This window comes from Stegodyphus dumicola, chromosome 8, assembly GCF_044657685.1.
Source record: "Stegodyphus dumicola isolate Sdum_Otavi_A_Nest chromosome 8, ASM4465768v1".
Classification (NCBI taxonomy): domain Eukaryota; kingdom Metazoa; phylum Arthropoda; class Arachnida; order Araneae; family Eresidae; genus Stegodyphus; species Stegodyphus dumicola.
The window spans coordinates 170672326-170697632 of record NC_140775.1 but is presented as its reverse complement, the minus strand read 5'-3'; the positions used below and the strand labels follow the sequence as shown (position 1 = coordinate 170697632).

General features: G+C 30.5%; 2 protein-coding genes across 2 annotated transcripts in view; one reads left to right on the top strand and one right to left on the bottom strand.

Moving 5' to 3' along the window:
- Pbgs (Porphobilinogen synthase) overlaps positions 1–24058 on the top strand; it is a 35320-nt gene extending 11262 nt beyond the window's left edge. The window contains exons 4-9 of the mRNA XM_035351599.2: positions 1972–2055; positions 5711–5855; positions 12065–12152; positions 14363–14449; positions 17197–17326; positions 22089–24058. Of these exons, the coding sequence (XP_035207490.1) occupies positions 1972–2055; positions 5711–5855; positions 12065–12152; positions 14363–14449; positions 17197–17326; positions 22089–22144 (590 nt within the window). The 3' untranslated portion in view covers positions 22145–24058. The remainder of the gene's footprint in view (positions 1–1971; positions 2056–5710; positions 5856–12064; positions 12153–14362; positions 14450–17196; positions 17327–22088) is intronic.
- LOC118182274 (sodium channel protein 1 brain-like) overlaps positions 22006–25307 on the bottom strand; it is a 102524-nt gene continuing 99222 nt past the window's right edge. The window contains exons 22-23 of the mRNA XM_035351596.2: positions 24052–24298; positions 22006–22138 (exon numbers count right to left, since the gene is read on the bottom strand). Coding sequence (XP_035207487.2) covers positions 24071–24298 — 228 coding nt within the window. The 3' untranslated portion in view covers positions 22006–22138; positions 24052–24070. The remainder of the gene's footprint in view (positions 22139–24051; positions 24299–25307) is intronic.

Here is a 25307-nt window from a genome sequence, read left to right as displayed (position 1 = left end):
GTATCATTACTGGATTGCAATCACTAGAACTCTGCATGAAGCTATGACACTAAGTGCATCAGACAAAGCCCGACTAACTGTCGAAACTTGCCAATCGTGCCTACATCAGGCCTTTCAGGTTTGTTCTAATCGGCAGGTCTCTCTTTAGGCCAGCAGCAGTGGTGACAACATCCAGTCTTTCATTATGAATCATGCTGATTATGATCTTACTTTTCATTTTAATCTATGCCGCTTGACATAAAATCTACCTGCTCTTTACTAAACCTCTAGACTATCATAAAGCTTATTGTTAGTAAAACATAAATGTCACTTATCTTCTTTCAAGTATGTTCAACTATTATAAGTGTAAAATATTTAATGCTACGTGATACATTTTATACAGTTGATTTCATTCTCAAACTTATTAATAATTATGTTAATTAAGTTGCATCCTACTTACAAATCTATTTTATTTTTAGGATGGTATTACAAAAGTGAAGTTCAGGCATGGATAATATTTTTAGTTGAATTTATTCAGTTCCCATTCGTTCATATGTCCTTAATTTTTTCATTAATGGTTCTTAAAAGTACTCAATTTCTATGTGCAGAAATATGTACGAACCCTGCAGAGAGTTTTCAGCAACTGGAGGCAAATAAACTTTGTGTACCTTCCTGTTTGCTAAAATGCAATGGGAAACATTAATTCAGTGGTCTGTGAATGCTCTGTCTGGGGACAGATGTCTCTCCTTTCACTCTTACTAGTTATGCCTCTATAACTTTAAGGAGTTCACTAAATTATCCTTGTGTATTTATGAGCCATAAAATAGCTTGGCTAAATAAGAAGTGGAAAATATTTTTTGAAAATTCATCAGCTTGGTCCACATTTCAGTAGCTACTATTGTATTTTATTGTAAAATATTGCTACATCAACTGTAATGTGTATAAAGGCCTTGCTAAAAAGACTGTGTTATCGAAAGAGAGGTATAAATATCAAAATATGTAAAAGCACTTTTTTTCTTCATTAATGTCTTTCAGTGCAGATATGTTTTCTGTAGTCAGTACTGTGCTGAAGATCGATGCTAAATGCACATTTATAAATTATGAAATAAGTTTTGTGGATGTTACAAGGCACAGAACTTAAATATGGATATTTATTTTACATAAATAAACATCAGTTATAAAAATAACACAATTACATGGATAGCAAAAGGTATTTGACAAAAGTGCATATGAATTAAATGTGGCAAAAATAAAAGCACATACTGCTTGAAAATGGCAATACTAATTGCACGTGTTGGGCAGTAATTATTTATAAAGATATTTTATTGATAAATGTACATGATTAGATATCAATTAAATGTTATATATATAATAAAATTTCCTAGTAGATTAATTATAATTTGGCATGAATAATTAACAATCTTGATTGATAACATAAGATATGGAAAAACTAAGAGGCTGTTGTGAGAGCTCAAATATTTCAAAAGTTAAGCATATGGTAGAAAATTCAGTGATTTATACATTGCTAGAAAGATTCCAAAGAAAGTAGTCAGTTGAATTAGTAATTCATCAATATGGTAATAAAATATAAAGAAAAATACATTTAATATATTAAGCATATATTTAATCCTCAAGTTCTTATTTCTTACTTAATAGAACATTTAGAAGATAGAATTAATAGAACATTTATCTTGGGCAGATAGCTGAATGTGCTTAGCCGTAATCTAATTAATTCAGTCCAATTTTATCTCTTATAAAGTTGTTCTTATTTTCAATATAAGTATATTGAATATATTGAATATTTAATATAAGTATATTGAATATATTGAATATTGAATATATTGAACTTATATTGAATATTCAATATAAGTATAATCAATATAATGTTTTAAAATGTGCCATTCCACTTTAGTTTTTTTTCTTCTTTGAAGCAACTAACTGAACATATTTTTCATTGTTTGGACAAAAATTACCACCATGTACTTTTTATAGGAATACTCGATGCAGAAGGGCACATTGATAATGCTGCAAGTATTAAAAGGATTGCAGAGCTTGCTTTGGAATATGCTAAAGCTGGTAAGAGGTTTCCTTCTATTTATTCATGTAAAATCAGTGAACTTGAATGTTAGATTGACATTTTTTAAATTCTATAAATTTTAATGGATATTTGATGTAAATCTCTTTCTAGGAGCAATCTTACCATACCTTATATTAGATCATCTCGCAAAATAATGTTTTTTTTTGTTCCTATTTAAATGAAGACAATCTAAACATGAATTTTGCTTAAATTAAAATTGACGTATTTCTCTTACCTCCAAGAAACAAATAATTTGGTTGTGTATTTAATTGAGAATATGATTAATGCAACTAGTTTTTTTAATAGAGATATTAACCAAAAAAACTCTCTGCATTTCAAAATAATACATCAAAAGTGTTTACAAATAAAACTTTGTTTCAATTGTTTCAAACAGATATTTACATATACTTAAAAACAATTCTTTAATTGGGAGAAATGGGGTCGCCATATGGAATTCATCTAAATTTGTTTTTGAATATTTCTGCTCTGAGTGAAAGTTAATCTGATTCCTTAACCCATAGTAGATGGGATGCTTAATGGAATCGTATTCATGTAGTTCCATTAAATGGACTAAGTCATATGTGTCATTTGAATACTGTCTGTATGTGATGGCCATTTGCAATTAGTTAAAAGTGGAGAACCTATTGTGTATTTATATATACAGTCAAAAGTCGTTAATCCGGACACCCATAATCCAGAATGATCTATAATCCTGACCTCAAAGCTACAAACTTTTTTCATAATACAATTACGCATGCGCGTTTAATGTATAACGGATGGTATAAGCTAAGCTAAAATTATCTAATTATCTATTTCAGTTAATGTTGCAGATTGCGTTGTTCCTTAATCTTCAAATTGGATCCGGCTTATTATTTTTTGCAGACTGTTAGAGCAATTTTATAAAAGTAAGCCTGAACTTTCGATTATGTCAAATAGAATTTCCGATGCTGGAGCTGCCAAAGGATCTACAAAGGGAAAGCATGTTTCGATGTCCATCAACCAAAAAGTGGAATTTCTGCAAAAAATGGATAAAGGCTCCTTTGTTTCTCTAACCATTTCAAAATCTGTTTATCAATTTCATGCTGCTCTGCGTGTGTGTGTGGGGGGCGGGGGGTGAGAAACGTTGCAGCACGCAGTGAGCTGGAAGTTGATCTGTCAGCACTATCCTTATCTTCAGGGCAGATGTTTTTATTTTATTCGGCTTATAATTTCTTACTAAATGTAGTATTTCATCTCATTGTACTCCATCTTTGATATGATTTAAATCAAATTCCTCGTCATTATAAATATCCCGAATACAAATCAAATAGTTTTCTGGTTGCAATTTTCTAATTTCGACTATGCGTAATGTATGCTTTATGCATGCGCGCGTTGAAAGAAATGTTTAATAAAGTAAACAAATAAATATTAAGCTTTTTTTTTTTTTTTTTTTTTTAAATTTTGATGCCCGTTAGATCATAATTGCTCTTTATTTCATAAATTATGGTTTCATATTGTTAATTTTATAATTTATATGTCATTTTACCAGATTTAAACTGATGATCTATAATCTGTAAAAATTGATAATCCAGAATCACCGAAGTCCCGACGAGTCCGAATTAAAGACTTTTAACTGTATATATATATATATATTACTTTTTTTTTAAACTTAGCATTGTGGCAAATAAGTTTGAAAGTGTTTATTTTCAGTAAGTGCATACTTTTGAGTAATTCATAAATTGAGAGTAATAATTATGATGTTAATGAAGTATGACTAATTATGACTGAAATCTCGATTTACATTAATTTTTTGTGTAGTCATGAAACAATCCTTCCACTTAAAAGTAAGCATTATGATAAAAAACTTATTATTTAAAATCAATAATCTTCCAGTCACCAGCGTGTTGCTCTTCAGTAAAGCCTAAAACACTTTCAGATTTAATCTGGAAGGTTACTGACTAATTAAATAAGTGGTTTAAAACCAAACAGCACAGTTCTTGAGAATATCTTTTCTTACTTTTTAATGTGATTGATTTAAATAAACATGTTTTAAAATCATGACATGTTTAATTAGAACTATTCAATATTTTTCTGGAGATTACATTAGCTGGATTGATTAAAATCATTATATATGTTTTCTTTTTTGAGATAACTATTAGGCAACTGGCCGCATGATATACTAGTTTTAAAAGAAATGATATAGCAAATATAAAAGTATATGGCAAACTCAAACACTCTACCTGGAATTCTAAAGATATGCTGCTTTTTAAATATATTGTGATTTTGTCGAGCTGAATTTTACATAAGTGAGATGAATGTGATACCTACTTAATAAATTTAACACATAAAAAATAAATAATGAAAAGACATACACACACGCACACAAAAAGTTGCCCATCTTGTTGAGAAAACTGAATATTGATATTAAGAACTGGGGAAAAAAAAGAAATATAAAATAAAATGTATGCTAACTCTTAATGCTGCATTGGGGGTTCTAAACATGTGCTGCTATAAGCTTTTAAAAATTTCGTGATTTTGATGTTGAACTGTATGTGGCATAAATGCGAAGAAAATGATGCTTAATAATAAAGCTAAAACAGACACACACACACACACAAAAAAAATGTCCGGTTAGCAGGAGTTTGACAACAGACCGGTAAGCTGCACTCTCAGCGAGAGCTTAAAAACCTTAAACAACCCTTATGGATGGTCATTAAAATCTAAAGCCTTTAATTTTTTTTGGAATATCTAAAATTTTTTTTTGGGGGGAGAGGGGCCTCAAGAAAAGTTTTTGCATAGAGGCCAAAGAGTTCTAGCTATGCCACTGCTCAATACACAAGGTTATGGCAACCATGCTTTTGGGATAGATATGAAGTCTTGTTTGTCAAGCTTATGCAACAAGGGACAACAATAAATGCATCCACTTACTGTGCTACCGTGACTAAACTTAGACCTGCAGTAGAGAATAGGCTACGTGGCATTTTGCTGTCTGGAGTTTTTTTTGTATGGCAGTGCCAGACCCCATTCGGTCATTCACACCCAAAATCTGAGCAGATCTTTTGAATGGGAACATATTGACCACCCATTGTATAGTCTAGACTTGGCACTGAGTAATTTTTACTTACTCCGCTACCTTAAGGAGTTTCTCAGCGGCAAGCGCTTCCCCACAAATGACGAAGTGAAAGAAGCAGTTCAAAACTGGTTATCCTCACAGGTAATATAGGTCTATGACTTAGGCATACAAAAGCTTGTAGAACATTATAACAAACGTTTAACCAAATATGGAAACTATGTAGAAAAATAGAAACATATAAGGAATTAAATAAAAAAAAGTTTTTTGAAAAACTTACTTTACTTATGTTACTTTCCGAATAACCTACACATTTTCTTTAGTTTTCTTACATAAAAAATATTATATTTCCTCCTATTGCAGGAAACATTATTAAAAATATAATATCATTTTAAGCTTTTTTTTTAAATATAAATGTTGTAGTTTTCTGAAATTGGAAAGAAATATTAATGCAGTTCTTGCATTAATAGTTCTTTGTTATTTTCTATTACTAATGCAGTTCCTGCAATTTTTTTTTTTTCGTTTTTGTATTAGAATCTATATTAGATTCAGTTAGTTTGTAGAACTAGTGATATATAATTAAGAATATATATTTCATTTCATAGGTTGCCATGTTGTTGCTCCATCTGATATGATGGATGGAAGAGTTAAAGCTATTAAAACATTATTAAATGAAGCTGGATTAGGCAACAAAGTTTGCATTTTAAGTTATGCTGCCAAATTTGCTTCAAAATTTTATGGACCATTTAGGTATGCATTTTCACAGAACTGGTTTTCTCTTCCTTCTGTGTGTATGTGTGTGTTTTAATAAACAAATCTTTCTACATATAAAACTTCCACCACTTTTTGTATATCTTTAAAGTAATAATGTAAATAATTTTATATATGATAATATAAATAATTTTAAATATGTGTTTAAAATTATCCGAAAGCTCAAACAGAAAATTATAAAGAAAGATGTTTTAGAAGGTTTTATTGTTTTCCTTTTTATGTATTCCCCCCCCCCCCCCCCCGATTTATGCGTATTTAACGGCTCTTTCCATCTTTTCTTGGAAAACAGCAAATGTTGTCATCCATTGCCTGAATTGGTCTTCCATCGCTCTTGTAAATGGTATTCAAAAAACCCATTCCTGACACCAAAAATTGTTGCGTGCATACGGGTTCGCTATGAATTGAATGCACAAGTCGGATGAAAAATGAACAAAATTTATTATTATCACAACAAAAAATCTTAAATTTCCTCAGATATTCATGCAGTATTACAGTATCTCACAGTAGTTATCTTTCAACTACTCAGACGTTTAAGAGAACATATAGAGAAAGCTAATCCACTAATTCGCTACAGTCAACAAGAGCAGTTTTCTAAAACAAACTCTTAAAACAAAAATTAATTAACTAACTGAATCGAGAGGTTTTCCTCCTTTTTATAAGATTTCAAATCATGCGCGAGAATTTTCTGGAACTTTCTCGAAACAAAAAGAGATATTTATTTATTAAATGTTAAATGCATGTGCTCTTGTGTTTTTAATTTTCTGGCTTAGCTTTCCTTCAATATTCGTCACGCACTGCACTGCACAGGGAATAAACAATTTAATTTATAATTCTACTAATATTAGCTGATTAAATACCAAATCCGTAACAATATTTTTTATGACCGGATTGCTTCTTCGTCTCTTTGCAAGTTTTAAATCATGTTCTCAGTTTTATTATTTTAATTTTTGTATTTCTCTTTATTTCAATTTTGAATTCAGTTAAAAAAATCTAATTTAATTCATTTGCTTGATTTGACATTGGAATTTTTATTTTGCATTGGGAAGAACTTCAGAATTTTCAGATGAAGTGTGATAATTAAATACTGTAGAATAGTTCATCAGCTAATTTTGGATTCAGAAATGCAGTGGTTTTCAAGTGGAAGGGAGGTTGTAATTGAGTCTGATATATCCTCCTCTTGATAATGTTATATCAGATTTGATTGAATTCATCTTGTTTTATATTTTTCTGGTTTTGGAATATTTTTTCAGGTTTTTATAATTTTTGGGTTTTAGTTTCACATTTTTTTTAATTCTTATTTTGCATATTTATAGGATATTTTGAAATTTATTGGTATTGAATTTCACTTCTTTTGGGTCTCTGTGTAAAATTGCTTCTAAATTTCTTACTTTTTCCCTTTACTGATCAATTTTCAGGAGCACATCATATGGAAATACTTAGAATAATTATATTTTAAATAAAAATATAAAAGAATTGTGATACCATATATATATATATATACACTGCTCAAAACAATTAGGGGACATTGATTTTGGATATGAACTGTGGATGACTGATAAATAAAGTTATGGGCGTTGTAAGATAAGAAAAAAGCAATGGAACAGCGAATAATTACATTATATTGGCAATATTTACGAATTTTAAAAAAATGTGCAATTTGTGCATGTTATACAAATAAACCAAAAATGTGATTTCTCGGATATAAATGAAATGATGGAAATGAGTTTCAATAAGAGGTATGTTTTTCCTAGTCGAAAGCAATGTCGCACAACTACGAGGCATGGAATCATTGAGGTTATCAACAAGGGACTGGGATATTCTCTCGCACTCTTGTAAGAGAGAGCTTTCAAACTGTTGAATGGTTTCTGGGAGTGATAAGTGACTAGCAGCCCTTTTCCTTAAAATGTACCAAATATGTTCTGTTGGGTTCATATTTGGAGAGTATTCTGGCCAATCCATTCGAAGGATTCCTTCATGGAAAAAGAAATTATCCACTACCTGAGCATTTTGTGGCCTGGCATTATCATCCATGAGAATGAATTCATCCCCAATTGCTGCAGCATTTAAAGACCACAATAGCTATGAGGATCTCATCCCTATATTGCCGAGTCTTTAATGCTCCATTCCTGATAATGTTTAGGTGGTGTGGCCATTGATAAATATACTGGCTCAGAACATCACTTCCCTATGCCATATTGAACACTTTAATGCACAAATGTAGGAATACTCCATGTACTAGGTTTTTTCCAGATGAGAATCTGCCTGTTGTCAGGTAGCACACTGAACTGGGACTCCTCTGTAAAGAGCACGTTTGCTCCACTCATCTGATCTCCATCTGAGATGGTCCTCTACCCACCTTCTAAGGGCAGCATAGTGGTCCTGTGTTGATGAAACACAAACTATAGGTCTGAAAGCATATAAACCCAGGAGGTGGGGTCAGTTTGAGCTGAAATTCTGGTACCAGTAACCCTCTGATGGTGCTGCTGCAAGAAAGTAAAGTTCACAGTGCAGTTTCTTCTGGCCATTATGTTAAGTATCGATCCTTATTTTGTGTTGCTGTTGACCTTGTCTCAATCTTCAGCAAACATTTCCAGTTTCCAAAAACTGATTCCATAGTCTGGAAATGACACTTTTAGAAACTCCTAATGCTTCTGCTATAACGGATTACGTTTGACCTGCCTCTAAATAACCGATGGCTCTTAAGGATACCGATTCAGCTATGTCTTTTTGCTGAGACATCGTATTCATTGTTGTAAAAAATTTGACACATTTTAATTGTTTTTAATTTCTTCCTACAGAAGGAATGCTTCTTATCTAATACGTCCTTTTCACTGCTTATCTAAAATGCAGTTTTGACATTACAGACAAAATTTGCATATTCCCAACTTTATAAACATTATAATTTTCCTTTTTAACCTCTTCTATTTCATTTTTGTAAAAAACAATGTCAGTTTATTATTTATTCCAATTATTTCATGCGAAACTCACAATATTCCCTAATTGTTTTTGCATAATCATGTACTATACCTATATGGAGATTCAATGCCAGTCTCATGGCTGTTTAAAATATTATAAAATAAAATGGAATTTGCATAGATAAGTAAGATTATTAGATATTGCAAAGAACTTCAATTAAAATTTAAAACAAGGATAAAAATAAAAAAACAATATATTACAAATCGGCTAAAACAGTGAGTGGAAGGCATAATTTTAAATAATATTTAAAGCAAACTTCTGCAGCAGTTTGCTTTAAATGCCTAATAGAATATATATATTTGTGTCCCTGTCTGCCTAATGTAAATCAGAATATGGAATTCGTTTACATTTTAAATGAATTATTGTTCTTGAAGTAACTGTAAAACAAAACTGAATTCTCTTTCTTGCTGAATCATGTGGTTAAGTATTATGGATATGCTTATTGTTAGCCATATTTGCTAGATTTATATTACTAATGTTAATTTATGTTTTCATAATCTTTCATTCATTAGGATAATAACTAGATCAGTAAAGAAAATGCAAGAGGAAGATATTTTAAATAACAAAATAATGCAAAATATTTGGAAATTCCATGATCAGATATGCTCGTGCTACTCTAAGAATTAAATCAGACACCCGTTTTTATTGATTATTATGTTTTTTAAATCATATTTCTTGCTTCAGTTTTAGTGATCACCAAAGTTCTATCAGAAAACCAAAAATGTTTTGATCTCTATTCTGAGATTTTTGAAAGCAGTGCGTATCATAACTGTCCAAAACATTTTCCTAAACTACTGTTATAGCATATGCAGTTTTTTTTTTCCTTTTGATGGAGATATCTTTCAAAATCAACCACAGGATTACAGTTGGGATTTTTTTCATAATTGCTTGTAATTTTTTAAATCCTGAACATATCGGTGATGTTAATTTAAGCAGCTGAAAGTTGCATAGGGCCATATCAGGAGAGAAGGGACCCACAAGAGGTTTAAAGTCTTTCATTCGCCCCTTTTAAAAAAAAAGTGTCTGCTGAATGATGGACAGAGGCACTTTTGTGATGATGCACAATATATCTCTTTGTCTTGAATAGTTTGGTCTTTTATGATATTTGTAAGACAAAAAAAAAAAAAAAAAAAAAAAAAAAAAAAAAAAAAAAAAACTGCCAAATAATATTCTTTATTGAATAGTTTATTATATACTTATAATGAACAACAATTTGGTATTTGAAAGAACTTTTCAGTGTGAACTGATCTTTGCTCAAAGCTTTGTGTCTTCCTTGGCAACACAACTAATTGCAATAACTGAACTTTTGGTTTTTGGCTTATAAAAACATTTTTATACCAAAGATTCATCAATAGTTAATAACCTCCCTTTATGGTGCACAGATTCTGAGTAGGCTTGTCAAGCTCTCATTCTAATGATGTGAAGGCAAAGATCTTCCTGCTATGAGCATCAGCTTTCAAGCAAATTTTTGTTATGGTCAAGTATGTATCCCAAATTGTGAGGTGGAATAACTTTCTTGATTGCAATTGATATCTTGCTCACCTCAATTTATGCTTTTTTTTTTTTTAACGTTATACCTTTAATTATTTCCTCTTGCTTGTGAAGTGCTTTCAGACTGCTGTTTATTCTTTATTTGCATTTGTAATTTGTGAAGCAAACTAGTTATTATTTTGTGGAATATTCAATAGATATTGACAAGAATATGTTGATTTTTCCAGAAAAATTCACACACGTTCACTAAAGTGCAAGGTTACTCATCAATATTTTTCTTTTTATTTGACCATTCACTATTTGAATCAAATGAATTTGTTGGGAATAGAATACAACTACGACGTTAATATTTGGTACTTTTCCATTTCACTGGCACAAGCAATAAAGTCAGCAAAAATGATGCAACCGATGCCAAATGGTATATCCCAGCTGGTAATCTTTCATTGCCACATTTTCAAAACAAGTTGCAGCCATTTCTTACCAGTCATGTCTTTTCCCTTAAAAACCTCAAAAATTGATGAAAAACCAATGAAAAGTTGAGTATTGCCCAGAACAAAGGAAGAATCTGTCAAATTCTTTCAAGCAAAAGGTGTTTTGCCTAAAATTACTACTTGTGATAATAATCATGAAATGAAATTGTATTTCAGAGACAAATTACAGTGGCACTGCAACCTTTCAATTTTTCGCAGTAAAAGAAGTATCCGGAAAGGCACATTGTTTGAGTCATTGAAAGTGTTCTTGAAGTGTGTGAGGTTTATTTATAGTCGGAGTGAACAAATTAAGTTAAATTTTGTGAAAATCAGCCAGTTGGAAATTAGTCACAGAACAGTTTTGGACTGGAATAACAACATGCGCAAGGTTTGTGTGGATTCTTTGCTTAAACATCAACAATGGAAAATAGGAGGATCTGGTATGATCGCCGAAGTTGATGAAAGTATGTTCACAGAGTGCAAAAGCAATCGGGATGGATTCTACCTAAGAGTGGATCTTTGGTGTAGCTTGCCGTGAAACAAATGAATGTTTCCTTGTAAAGCTGCCAAACCGATCCATGAGTATCCATTAGAAGCAATTAAGGAAAGTATGGAAAAAAGAACTATAATATATTTGGATTTGTGGAAATCATACTACACTGAAAAACTGAAAGAGAAAAGTTTCAAATATTTCAAAGTGAACTATAAATACAATTTGATCAATCCGGAAATTGGAACGCATGCACAAAAAAATATGACTATGACTATGACTCGAAATGAGGAACAGCATGTCATCATTTACGTGGAGAAGAGAAATGAAAGACCCATTTGAAAAAAAATTTAAATGATATTAAAATGTTTAAGCCTGTAAAGTAAAAAATTCTTACAACTAACATTTATTAAAATTTTTTTCTGTGTATTGTCGCCAGTAAAGTCTGCTGGTGAGATCTGTGCTGATGAAATGGAAAAGTGCCCAATATTTTGTATACCTGTTCATAATTTAATACGATTGTGAAAATATTGTTCAAATTATTAATTTATTCAGTGTTTAAGATGATTACTTAGTTATATGAAATTTTTTATTATACTCAGTTAATATTAACAAATTAAAGATAATACTTAAACCTAATCATTAATTGTTTCAGACTGCTAAAATTAAATTTTTAACAACTTGAAAAATGTCAAATGTTCATATATAATCTTGTTTGGATACCTGTTCTTATATACATTAATATATATGTTTATCCTTAGAGATGCTGCAGATTCTGCTCCAGCATATGGTGACAGAAAATGTTACCAACTCCCTCCTGGTAGTAAAGGATTAGCTTTGAGAGCTGTGGTATGTTTTCATATAGAAAGTTGCATTCTGTCTTTTTACATTTTGTGTTAAAAAACGTTATTTGTTGTAACCTAAAGTTTTTAGAAATCTTAATTTTAAATAATATATATGGAAGGAATTAAATACACAGATAAGAAAAATATATTATTAAAAAATCTTGTTCTCAGCCTTAAAAATAATTTAATAAAGTATTTAAAGTTTTAAGTGTTTTTCCAAATTTTAGAAATGTTTATAGTTTTGCACATCTGTTTTAATTAAAAAAAAGATTCCTGTAATTTTAAGTGTATAAATACTGTTTTATTTTCGAAAATGTGGATTAGTACACTGTAGTTAGATTGTTCACAGACTGTGTGTATTCTGAGGTTCGAAAGTGGTATTCATCCCTCGGTGGTATGTGCAATACTTTAGTGAAGTATCTGAAGTAAAAATTAGCAAAGTGACAAGATAATGGATGTGTACATGTTATGTAGATAAGATTTAAGACACTGTTAAGGTACACTCCATACCCCCCCCCCCAAAAAGGTCTGTTCTATATTTCCCGTTCTACTGGTTTAAATGACGAATTTAATTTGCAATTTTCATGTCTCAAAAGCACATTTTGGGAGGTATATTAGAAGTATGTGTAGCTTTGTTCTAACATAGGTATTTTGACACAAAAGTTGAACTTTTTCTGAAATGATATACCCATTTTTTTTTTTTTTTTCAGATTTTGAATCTATGACTGAAATCAGGTCCAAATGTTAAATTTTGTAGAAGTTGGTGAGAAATTTAAAAAATTTATCTTGCCACAATTTTTTCAGTTTACACCAAGATTAATTCACTTAGGGAAATTTTAAATTTATGTAACTTATTTCCTTTCATTGTGCACGATAGAAAAAAAAGGTATATGGTTCATTCTTTCAGTTAATTTTAACAAAGTGTGTAAACCAAATTTGGCATTATTATCACTTATAATAAATATGGCGGATTTCAAAACATGTTAATGTGTATAAATTCACGTATATCTTGGGAAATTTTGAATAAAAAATACCTAATTTTTTTGCAGCTATGCCTAGATGTACATTTATGTGCCTTAGTATTTAAAGTGATCTATATTGACTTGAATATCATAATCTGTATCTGCCAAGAGTTGAAAGCAATGACTTCCTATTAGCATTCAACTATGAATTTGTGGATGTTCCTTAATCTGTGGATTTATGGGTTTTATCACAAATAGATAAAACAGTTGCAAAAAATCTAAGTATGGGATATGTTTCCTGTGAGCAAGTAAGACCAGTACACATTCATTCCCCAGTCTATAGCATCAAACATTATAACACCTGTATGTATGTTGAATCTATGAATTTGTTCATTAGAAAAATGAAGCATAACAAAAATAAAATAAGACTTTAAGCATAAAAAATTTTACAGTATTCAACAGAAAACTAAACATGTTAATTGTGGTTAGGAAACACTGATGTATAGTTGGAATTTGGAACATAATTTGTTGAAAGGATCCACACTTTCCCTACTATTGTTGCTGTGATTTAAGTGTGTTAGTAGATTGTGGCTGTGATGTGAACAAACCACATTTGCTGAGGGGCTACTTTATGAGCTTTGGTACATTGAAGATATGGTTTTAAGAGCTTGGTTTAAACACACTGAGGAATAAAGGCCATGTCAATATTCATTGTCATCAGTTTTCAGTAACAGGCTGTGAATGAAAAAAAATGAAGTGTTGCAATTATCGCTTCTTATATTAAGGCCATCTGTTCTTTGAAATGCCAAATTCACCAAGTGGAAGAGAACTAAGAGAATTTACTAAGTTGTTAATTAACATAATATTTAAATGGTTTGATCAAAAATGCACTTGAAGTTCATTTCTTTGAAACATAGTTTATATATATATATATATATATATATATATATATATATATATAACATAGCTAATGCAAAATCAGATTTATAACTAACAAAAGGCTCACATCTTTAATTTTTGATGTTTTCATTTAATCAATTAGTCATGCTATGTAGCTGAAACTATTAGTTTAATTTCTGCAATTTTTTATATTTGTTATATTATTGAGTAAATATTTAGACTTTTGAAGAGTTATCAAGCTAGTTAAAAACATATAATTAGAGTAATTAAAATGCAAACTTCTTTCGTGATAAAAATTTAAAAAGCATTAAAAGATAATAAATTATTTTTTATTTCATGGATATTATTATAGCAACGAGATATTGAAGAAGGAGCTGATATGATCATGGTGAAACCTGGCCTTGCATATTTAGACATTTTACAGGAAGTAAAAAAACAGGTAGGTAATTATATTTGTAAACTTCATTTGATGAAGTATTTATATAGTAATATAATATAGCATATTGTATTTTAGGAAGTTTACCACAACGTAGATATTTTAGGTTCTTCATATTCTTAATTTCATATCTATAAAAGACTGGAAAAGCATTTTTTAAATTTTGCATGTTACCGTTGCTTACAGAATTTTGCATAACTATTGATAATCTTCTACATAGGTGAAATTTGCAGGAAAAAGGGGAAATATTCTTTTTCTCAGAAATTTTTAAGTGTACAAGGTTATGAAAAAGAATGTTTTGAAATTTGAATAATTTACAAAGTTACAGTGCTGGAAAAGATAAAATCCTATTGCATATATTTCAAGAAACTTTGCTTTTTAATTTAATAATTTGTACATTCCCCAAACATTCATTTTATAAATTTCAAACTTCGAGAAATCACTCAAAATATCTAGGAAACATGTAATTTTGTTTTTATATATATTTCAATAATCTAATGTTATATAACAATAACATTACAACATTCAAAGTTGTTTTATTATTTGTTTCTTAACTTTGCTTGAAGGAGCTACCAACTAAGAAGGTTTGATTTGTAACTTGTTAAAAATTAAGTAAAATAAGCACAGAATAAGAAAATTACACATAAAGGTATATATAAACCTTAACTTTTAACATTTGAATTAAAATGATGATAGATATTCCTTAAAAATCCACAAAATTTATCTAACAAATATCTTGCAGGCATCTAAAATTTTACGTTTTTAATGGCAATCCATTTACTTAAATTATTAATATGTGCTTAGCATACAGGATTATTACATGTTTCAAAACAATGTATTTCATAAAGTACTGGAAACAAAAAGAATGAGTATTACATGAATGAAGTAAAAAATGTTACACATTTTTAATGAACACACATTCAAGCACTACTCTAATTTTGCATGCATATATTGTCATTTTACTGCTGATAGTCATCAGAATAGCTATAGCGCAGTCCTGGATCTCCTGTAATGTTATTGATAATTGGGGGCATATATAAATTCTCTTTAATTTTTATGTTGCCTCTAGCTGAAAAAATAACCATTGGGTGTGAGCTCAAAAGACAGTGACTATCTGAGCAATTCTAACCCATCTTTTCCATGTCAAGACCAACCCAACAATGTTGGAGCTGATATGGAAGTAGCAGCATATAGAGTGCAAAGTCTTTAATCCGGACTCGTCAAGACTTCGGCGATTCTGGATTAGGGGTTTTTCCGGATTATAGATCATCAATTTAAATCTGGTAAGATGGCATGCAGAAATTATAAAATCAAAAATATGAAACCGTAATTTATGAAATAAAAAGCAATTATGATCTAAAGGGTATCAAAATTTACAAAAAAAAAGTTTAATATTTATTTGTTTACTTTATTAAACATTTCTTTCAATGCAAGTTGTTTAAGTTGCTTCATTTTTTGTGTGTTCATTTACAAAGTTCCACTGTTCAAGTCCTGTAATTGCTGTGCTGAGAATACCGACTAACTTGTCAATCGAAATTTTTTTGTTTTCACTAACCTCTCTGTCACTTTCTTCATGCCTTTATCCATTTTTTTGCAGCAATTCCACTTTTTGTTTGATTGACATCGAAACATGCTTTCACTTTGTAAATCCTTTGGTAGCTCCAAAATTGGAAACTCTTTTTGACATAATCAAAAGTTCAAGCTTAATTTTTATAAAATTGCTCTAACAGTCTGCAAAAAATAATAAGCCGGATCCAATTAAAAGATTAAGGAACAGCACAATCTTCAACATTCACTGAAATAGGTAATTAGATAATTTTAGCATAGCTTATACCGTCCGTTATACATTAAACATGCATGCATAAACATATTATGCGCATTCGCAAACGCATTATGCATTTACGCATGGGCAGAAAGTTTGTAGCTTTGAGGTCCGGATTATAGATCATTCCGGATTAAAGACTTTGTACTGTAGTATGTCAGCAAAGTGCCTTGTCATGCTAGAATATGAAATTTTTTAAAATCATATGTTTGAGGAAATAACCACAACTGCAACGTTAGGTTCTGTCACTGAATATTAGACAGATGGTATTGCGTGCAGTGACAAAATCCTTAAAACTTCATATAAAAGCATCTGGTTCTAAATGCATTCAATGTGAAAATTGTATAATTCATTTGCAGTCATCATTGCAAAATCTTCCAGATAGTTTGTATATGAAATACGAAGTTCTCGGTAGTTTACTGATTTCTGCCATTTTGTTTGTGCAAACTTCTACATTTCTCCATTATTTTATTAGAAACAAAGGGCCATGTGAAGCTCTTGCTTTTATACTGGCCATCAGTGTTCTTAATACAGTTGCAGAATGCTGGTGTGACTTAGTGAATCTGTATCGTACTGCCTTTGAAAAATGTAAATTGCAAATGTAAAAATATTTTCCATATATTGAAATACAAAACGTTTTCTGCTATAAATTTGCCATTTAAAAGAATAGAGTTCTTACCTGTTGTATGATGGGTCTTCACATTTGAATTTGTAAGATATTTTCTTTAATTATTTGAATATCAAGATGTGTGATCCATAACGTAGCCATTAAAGTGTTTTAGAATATGATAAATCATTTGTAATAACTCTGTATAAAGCACCTACTTGGACCTATAGATTTTAGTTATGTAATTTACTTTTAAATTAATAGATTTTTAAAACATTTTGACATAAATCTAAATGTAAACTTTTTATTCATGTGTTATAGCATCCAGAATATCCTCTATTTGTGTATCAAGTATCTGGAGAATACGCCATGTTATATCATGCTGCTAAAGCTGGAGTGTTCAGTTTGAAAGATGCAGTTTTAGAAAGTTTAACATCTATGAGACGTGCAGGTAATTATTTTAGACATTTAATGGAGTGCTCTGAAATATTTAATGAATATTTAAAAACATATAGAATTTTAATCAATGTGTTCAGACAACTTCATAAATTCAAAGGAAACAGGTTCTTTAAATAAAATTTAAAAAAAGGGGGAGGAAAGGAGATTTAAAAGCTTTAAATTAACTTAAGATAAAGTCATTCTAAATTTTTTTTTTAATTAATAAGTTTTCACATGAAAGTTAGTTTTGAATTTTGTTTGTAAATCATGAGTACGTACATCACTGCTGCTACCAACCTGTTTATTTAAATCAATCGAATATAGAAATCCAATATAGAAACCGAGGAAATTCGAGGAAACATTACTGATATGAGGTGTTGTTAAGAAGACATTGAGAAGAAAGTGCCTAATAATAATAAGAATACATGTTGAAATTTCAGCTATCTAAACATTTTTTAAACAAAAACTAGCGGGCAAGCCCGCCAGCTGAGCGGGCTGAAGCCCGCTTTTCATTGTTCAATGTTCATGAGTTTCCATTGTAATTTCGCCGTTATTCGAAAGTTGAACCGAACTACCAGTGTTCAGCAATTTTGAGCAGTCTGCGTCCGCTTTGTTCACCTATGTATGGAGAAGATACTGCATAAACGATACACATGCGTAAAAGCAAGAAAACACCCATGGAGCCAGCCCGTTCGCCAGGATCGAAATTTGGACCGAACTACCAGTGTTCATCGGTTTTGTGCTGGCTGCGCCCGCTTTATTCACATATGCATCCAGAAGACACTGCATACACGATACACATGCGGAAAATCACGAAAACACCCATGCAGCCAGCCCGAAACATGGACCAAACTACCAGTGTTCAGCGGATTTGAGCGGGCTGCGCCCGCTTTATTTACGTATCCGTCTATTAGATACTGCATACACAATACACATGCCTAAAATCACAAAACACCCATGCAGCCAGCCCTTTCGCGGGTATTCGAAAGTTAGACCGAACTACCAGAGTTCAGCGCTTTTGCTCGGGCTGCGCCCGCTTTATTCACGTAGGCGTCCAGAAGATTCTGCATACAGGATACACATGTGTAAAATCACGAAAACACCCATTATTTGCGTATACGTCCAGAAAATACTGCATACATGATAAATCACAAAAACACCCATGCAGCCAGCCCGATCGCCTTTATTCGAAAGCTGGACCGAACTACCAATGTTTAGCAGTTTGCGCGGGCTGCGCCCGCTTTATTTACGTATGCATCCACAATATACTGCATACACGTTACACATACGGAAGATTACGAAAGCACCTATGGAGCCAGCCCGTTCGCCGAGATTCGAAAATTGGACTGAACTACCAGTGTTCAGCGATTTTACAGCTCAGGCTTTTTGCCAAGTGTAATCGCAAAAATTTTCGGGTATTATATTCAAACAGTAGATTCGTTATTAAAATTCCTTTTGATAAACTTTAACATAATCGCACACAAAGGTGCATCAATATATATATTAGTGTAAGTAATCAATCATAATTATTTATAATAAGAAAACTTTCCATATACCATATCCGAGCAACAGAAATTCAATTTAAAACCCTGAACGAAAAAAAATTTAATCAGAATTTAAATAAATAGTTTAATTATTATTTTTTTGCAATTAAAATTTCTTAATTAAAATTTAATTTAATATTAGCTTTATGCGAACAGAGACATTATATAATGCATTTATATATAATAACAAAAGCAGTGAATGATTACGTAGCTCAGTAACACAAATGAGCACGCTGATTTAAGCTATTAGACATATTAATTTGTATTACTCAAAGTTGCTTTTCTTATTCAGATCCAAAAATCACGAATTATTCGAAAAATGCACAAAAAATACGTATCTCGGCAACCGACAGTCCGATCGGCTCGCAATTTACAATCTTATAATTGCCAAATTTTGAAAAGAGGTTTGGTCTTTGTTCCAGACAGATTGGCAAATTAGAAGATTAATTAGCCATAATGAATAAAAATCCTCCTTTAATTTCATCCCTGGCAAATGGCCTTGACAATTCCAAAAGTCCTGTGGAAACCATCTCCCCCTTCCTGGCTTTCGAATCCAAGGCCCTCAACCAAGAGTTAAGAAGGGGAGATAAGGTAGTAGCGCTTTTTTAATGAATCTTCTAATTAGGCTCCTATTTAGCAAAACAGTTTACAACGAACACTAACCTTTATTTGAGCATCCGGGAAGTGCAAAATTCAAAATTTGAACGAATTCGGTTAATTCTTTCAAGAGTTACATATTTTTGTGCATTTTTCCGGCTGAATTTCTCTAATTAAGAAAAATGCACAAAAAACACGTATCTCAGCAACCGACAGTCCGATCGGCTCACAATTTACAATCTTATAATTGCCAAATTTTGAAAAGAGGTTTGGTCTTTATTCCAGAGAGATTGGCAAATTAGAAGATTAATTAGCATAATGAATAAAAATTCTCCACTACGTTAATTTCCTCCCCTGCTAATGGCCTCAGCCTGTCCACAAAGATATCGGAAGGAAAGAAAAAGGAGTATTAGGTCGTTTTTAATTACCCCGTTAATTAGGCTCCTAATTCGCGAATCAGTGCGGAATCAATTCCATCAGTCGTTTTATCCCCTGGCGGGTTTAAAATTCAAAATTTCAAAGAAATCGGCCGGTAAGTTCCGGAGATACCGATTTTTTGTGCATTTTTCGGGCTAATTACCATCTTTGCTAATTAAAGTCGCACGAAGATGCGAATGGCCAAAATGGCGAGCCATGGACGTCCTGAATCCAACGGTATGCTCCGCTAAGCTCTACACCCAGCCGTTTCGGAGAAGATGAGGTTACAAACAAACAAACAGACGCGCACAGATTTTAATAGTATTAAACAAAAATTTAAACACTCATTTGATGTCACAAATATTGAAATTATGCATCTTCACAGAAATTGCACCAAATCATAGCAGTGGACTCTTTGCATACATTGATCTAAGCAGGACAGGACATTTGGCCACTGGTGCAGTTTCTGTGAATCTCAAATCCTGCTGTCCATTACCTTTCTAAATTCTGCTGTTTAGTGCCTTCCCTAAATTTTGCACCTCAGCATTTCTTGAAATTCTAAAAATTTTGTTTGGCGCACTCACACCGGGTTGTACCAACCTTTTACCCAAGTTATCAGTCAAGTCAGTTTTTTTTTTTATTCCAAAGAAGTGTAAAATTACAAACTTATCAGTTTAAAATTTTACAAATATGAGTATGAATATATATTTGCAGTGTCTAGCATGTGCAAATGGCATTTTCTTTCAGTGTAAACTACTGCACATATTTTGTCAGCAAAAACTTAGTTTTTCTAGTAATTCACATATCATTTTTTTGTATTCTGTGATGAATTTTAATTATTAATTTAAGTCAAGTGCTAGAAATGCCTAAAAATTTTAAAGTATAATTCATTCAGTGCCTCTAGTTATTGTCTAGTGAAAGTTATTATTTTGCATATCAACCGAACTTTTTAGTTTCTAAATGTCTGGTAAAATAATTATTTATGACAGTTGAAAAAATTATGAAATCTTGATAATATGTGGGAAAACACTAAAATTTAAAACAGCAAAGTTTTTATTAGAGTGATAATAAAATTTAAAATTCATTGCTTGTTAAAAATCATTCATATGAATTATGCATAAGATAAAGTGATTTCAAGTGTAGCTGGAGACTGATTGAAATCTCTTTTAATGCTATTAATTAAACCAGAGGATAAATTAGTGTAATTATTCAAAATTCCAGAAAATTTTATGTTAAGATTTAAAAATATGAATTTGTTTACTGTTAGAGAGGGACTTGTTAGATGATGCAGAATTTTTTAATACTTAAGTAAGTAAGGCATCACAAATATAGTTTATTAATTGCAATAATTTATTAACAATTATCAGTTAAATATAATCTATGTTAATTATATCTGACTAGATTTCTAACTGCTGATATAGCATCTCACGGATATTGATATATTATTATCCAACTAGTATTATATCAAATACAAGAAGCATTTTTTTTCCTGACTATAAAGCTTGAGCAATTGTATAAAAATGCATAAGCATGCATATTTTACTGGCCAAGTATTAAAGGCTGTGACTCAACATATTTGATTGAAATGATTTGAGCTTACATGCATCTGCTTAAATCAGAATAATGCATACCTCACATTTCCAGTATTACTGTTATTATTTGACTTGACAATGAATGTACGCGCACCTTCCACATGGCTCAGATCTAGCTTGATGAAACTATTTTTTTCCCCTCTTCTAAAATCAGAGCTTTGAAGTCATATCTGTTTCATCAGTAGCTATTTTGGAGAAAGTAAGACTAGTTTGAAGATGTGTAAAAATTGGTTTCGGTGTGTGTGCCACCTTTGACAGATAATTAGACATGTAGCAAGACTTTCAGAAAACGTAGACTCAATAGTTACAACTCAAGATAAATATATTTCAAGAATAGTATATTCATTCTAATTCTTTTTTAACTAATATAATAATTTTCTAAATATTGTGTTACAAAGTCATTGTCATGTGTGCATCTAATCCCACTAGTAAGAATAGCAAGCAGACTACACATAGTATGTAAGAAATAACATGCATTAATTTATAAACAAGCAAAATGTAAAAAAAAACAATTCAGACTACTAAATTAATAATGAAAGAAATACAGTTTTCATTAGACAGTTTTAATTTTTCAGAATAAAAATTGTTCTTATTTATAAGAGCTGATCTTTGAATCTTTTTATAGGTGCTGCTGTAGTTATTACATACTATGTTCCTCAGCTACTGATGGAATGGCTGTAAAGACATTTAATGTTTTATATAATACATTGTAATTTGTATTAATTTTACATAATAATTTCATTAAAAATATTGGTTATTTTACATATTTTATGTAGTATGTACATATATATAAATGAATTTTGTGATATTTTTTTTCATTAAGAATCATTTTACAAAGATTTAGCTATAATATATATATGAAATATTTTATATATGTACTTTTTTTATACTGAGATTATATAGGGTAAAAGTGTTGTTTGTTACATATAGGGTAAATATTTGTGTAAATATAAAATTTTTATTAAAAATCAATTTAAATATTTCTGTATGCAAAATCATTTTTCAAGAATATTTTCCTACTTGGTAACATAAAAGTTTAATCACATTGAATAATTGTAAACATTTCAATTTAATATGATGTAGATATTAGAATATTTTATCATATAGATTCATATTGTATTTTTAATACTGTGATATTTTAAATTTAAATTAAAAAATTATTAAACATTTTGTAGATAATTTTTTAATCAATGTGATGTTACATGAATTTTTTATATGCATAATATATTATATTCTCAGAGTACTTATATAATTCAAGCTAATAATTTTTCTTTGTCAAAATTCATCACTTTGCTGTATAAATAAAATACCTTTCAAGAATATTGTATTTAAAATTATATATTTAAAAAAAAATTCAGCCTGTTTTCTTTTTCTCTGTATCTCTTTTTTCTTAAAGTACTGACATATAATGTCTTATGAACATACTATAAAGAATTCTTTGGATATATTCTTCATGGTAATGAATTGTGAAAGCAGAATGTTACATTGAGCATTTTAAATTTGTTAAATATTCTGAATATAGATGAACCCTTGTGCCTTGTACAGATTTCCTGTAACCATTTTATATTTACTTACATATTAAAGTACTAGTTTTATACAAATAAGTTTGTAAACATTATTTTAAATGTGCATTTGATAAGTTGAAATGCATTCATTTTCTTTTAAATAAATTTGAAAGGGGAAAGAAGATTAACTGTTCAAAACTGTTTTTAGATTAAAACATTCATTTTCATTATAAAATATTCAATTAATAATAATATTTAATCATCTCCAAATATTTTGTGCTTATCAGAGTATGAAATATGAGCAAATAGATGTTAAAGAAAAATCTAACTTGAAAAATAATTTCTCATTCAACAAACTAATACTTGATTTTTTTTTTTTTTTTTTTTTTTTTTGAATTTAAAAAATTACTTCTAGCTTTCTCATAATTACCAGCTTTAAATCAACTCAAAGTTGCATTCTATTTAATAGCTCAGTAAAAATTGGTTTAAGATTCTTTTATGTTCATGTGTACACTTATTACTAAATTATCAATTATATTTTAACTCTAAACGAATGAGTAAAATGATTCTAGTTGGTCAGTTCATCTGATCATAGAATTTAATATTTACTTTTTCTGTAAATGAATAGAATTAATTATATGCTTAATGTTTTTCATAAATAAAACAAATTATGTAAAATTTTTTTTCTATTAATCAATTGAATCATAAAAGTTATATATTATTCAAGATATGCTTTTCACTTTGTCTATTAAGTATTTTAATAAAATATAAACAGTGAAAGTTTGTATTTTGTCTAAAGTCTGGATGCAAGTCATTCTTAATCATGTAATTTACTTTTTTCCAAGTTTAATTCTTTTATTTTCAGGAAATAAGTAAAATTTCAATCCAGACAAAAGTAAATCACTTATGAGAAAGTAATATTTTTCATTTGGATCAACTTCTCACTGTTTCCCATTCATGTACAACTCCCTCCCTCTTCTAGTGAATTTCTGTAGAAATAATATACAATACTCATCAGTTTTTACTTAATTTAGAATATTACAAAGAAAAATATTCCTGCATGAAAGTGAAAAAATCACATACTTTTGCATGGTAAAATTTATCATTGGCTGAGACTTGACTTTCGAAGCTTAGCATTCCTCATTTTTCTCAAATGCATTTGTATAATTCTAGCAGCGTGATCCCGTCTTTTTAATTGCATTGTAGTTTCAATAAATCGAAAACCTTTCAATTCTGGGAACATTTTTTCATATTTTCCTTGTATTTTATTACAGAGGTTTTGAAATGTAGCCGAGTCATCTATATTACCAATTTTTATTTTCAGTATACCCTAAAGTGAAAGAAATGTAAGATGATGAATCAGAAAATGAAAATAAATTTATAATATTTTTTTTCAGCAAGGTAAAATTATGCAGTGCATTTTATAAACATTATTGCAATTCATCATAACATCTAGACATCAAATAAAATGCAAAATATTTTTGCTCTGTAAAGAAGAATACTATGGGAGACCCAAAATAATAACCGGAACCGACCTGTTGCGCATTCGCACGTTGTAGTTACGAGTTGCGACTTCTGCAACTGTTAGTGAGCTGCCATCAGTCTGAGTTAATTGTCTTGTTTGTGGGGCTCTGTTGTGCACATCCCTGTTTCAACCCTTTGGTGGTTAGTGAGATGGCGACTACAAGGAACAAAGAGAATGTGTGAAATTTTGCTTTCTGTTTGGAAAAACTGCAGCCGAGACTGCTGGGATGTTTCAGCAAGCCTATAATTATAATGCTTTGGAAAAAATCTTAGGCTTACGAGTGGTTTTTCCCATTTCAAATCTGGCAACATATCAAATGAAGACATGCCACACCCTGGGCGTCTTTCAACAGGAAGAAATTGCGAAAACATTGCCAAAATCAAACGTGCAATTGATGAAGATCTTCAAAAGACCATTGACCAACTTTCTGAGGAAATAAACATGTCATGGAGCACGTGGCATGTGAAAACAATGTTGATTTTTTTAAAAAATTTTTAAGTGAATGGCATTGTCCACACAGTGTTTGTTCTGCCAGGACAAACAGTGAACCAACATTTGTACTTGGATGCGTTACGAAGATTACAAGAGAGTGTGCGAAGGAAACGGCTCGAAGTGTGGAGAAATGGGAACATGATAATGCTCCCATTTCTCCACAGCTTTGACAGTCTGACAGTTTTTGAGAAACAAAATGATGGGTTTTGAAAAACCGGTTTTTAAAATAAATTTGTCACATTCGAAAACTGGTTTAAAGAATTGATATTATTATGTAAAAATTAACTTTGAACTTCTATGATTTGCTATTCATTCTATGCAA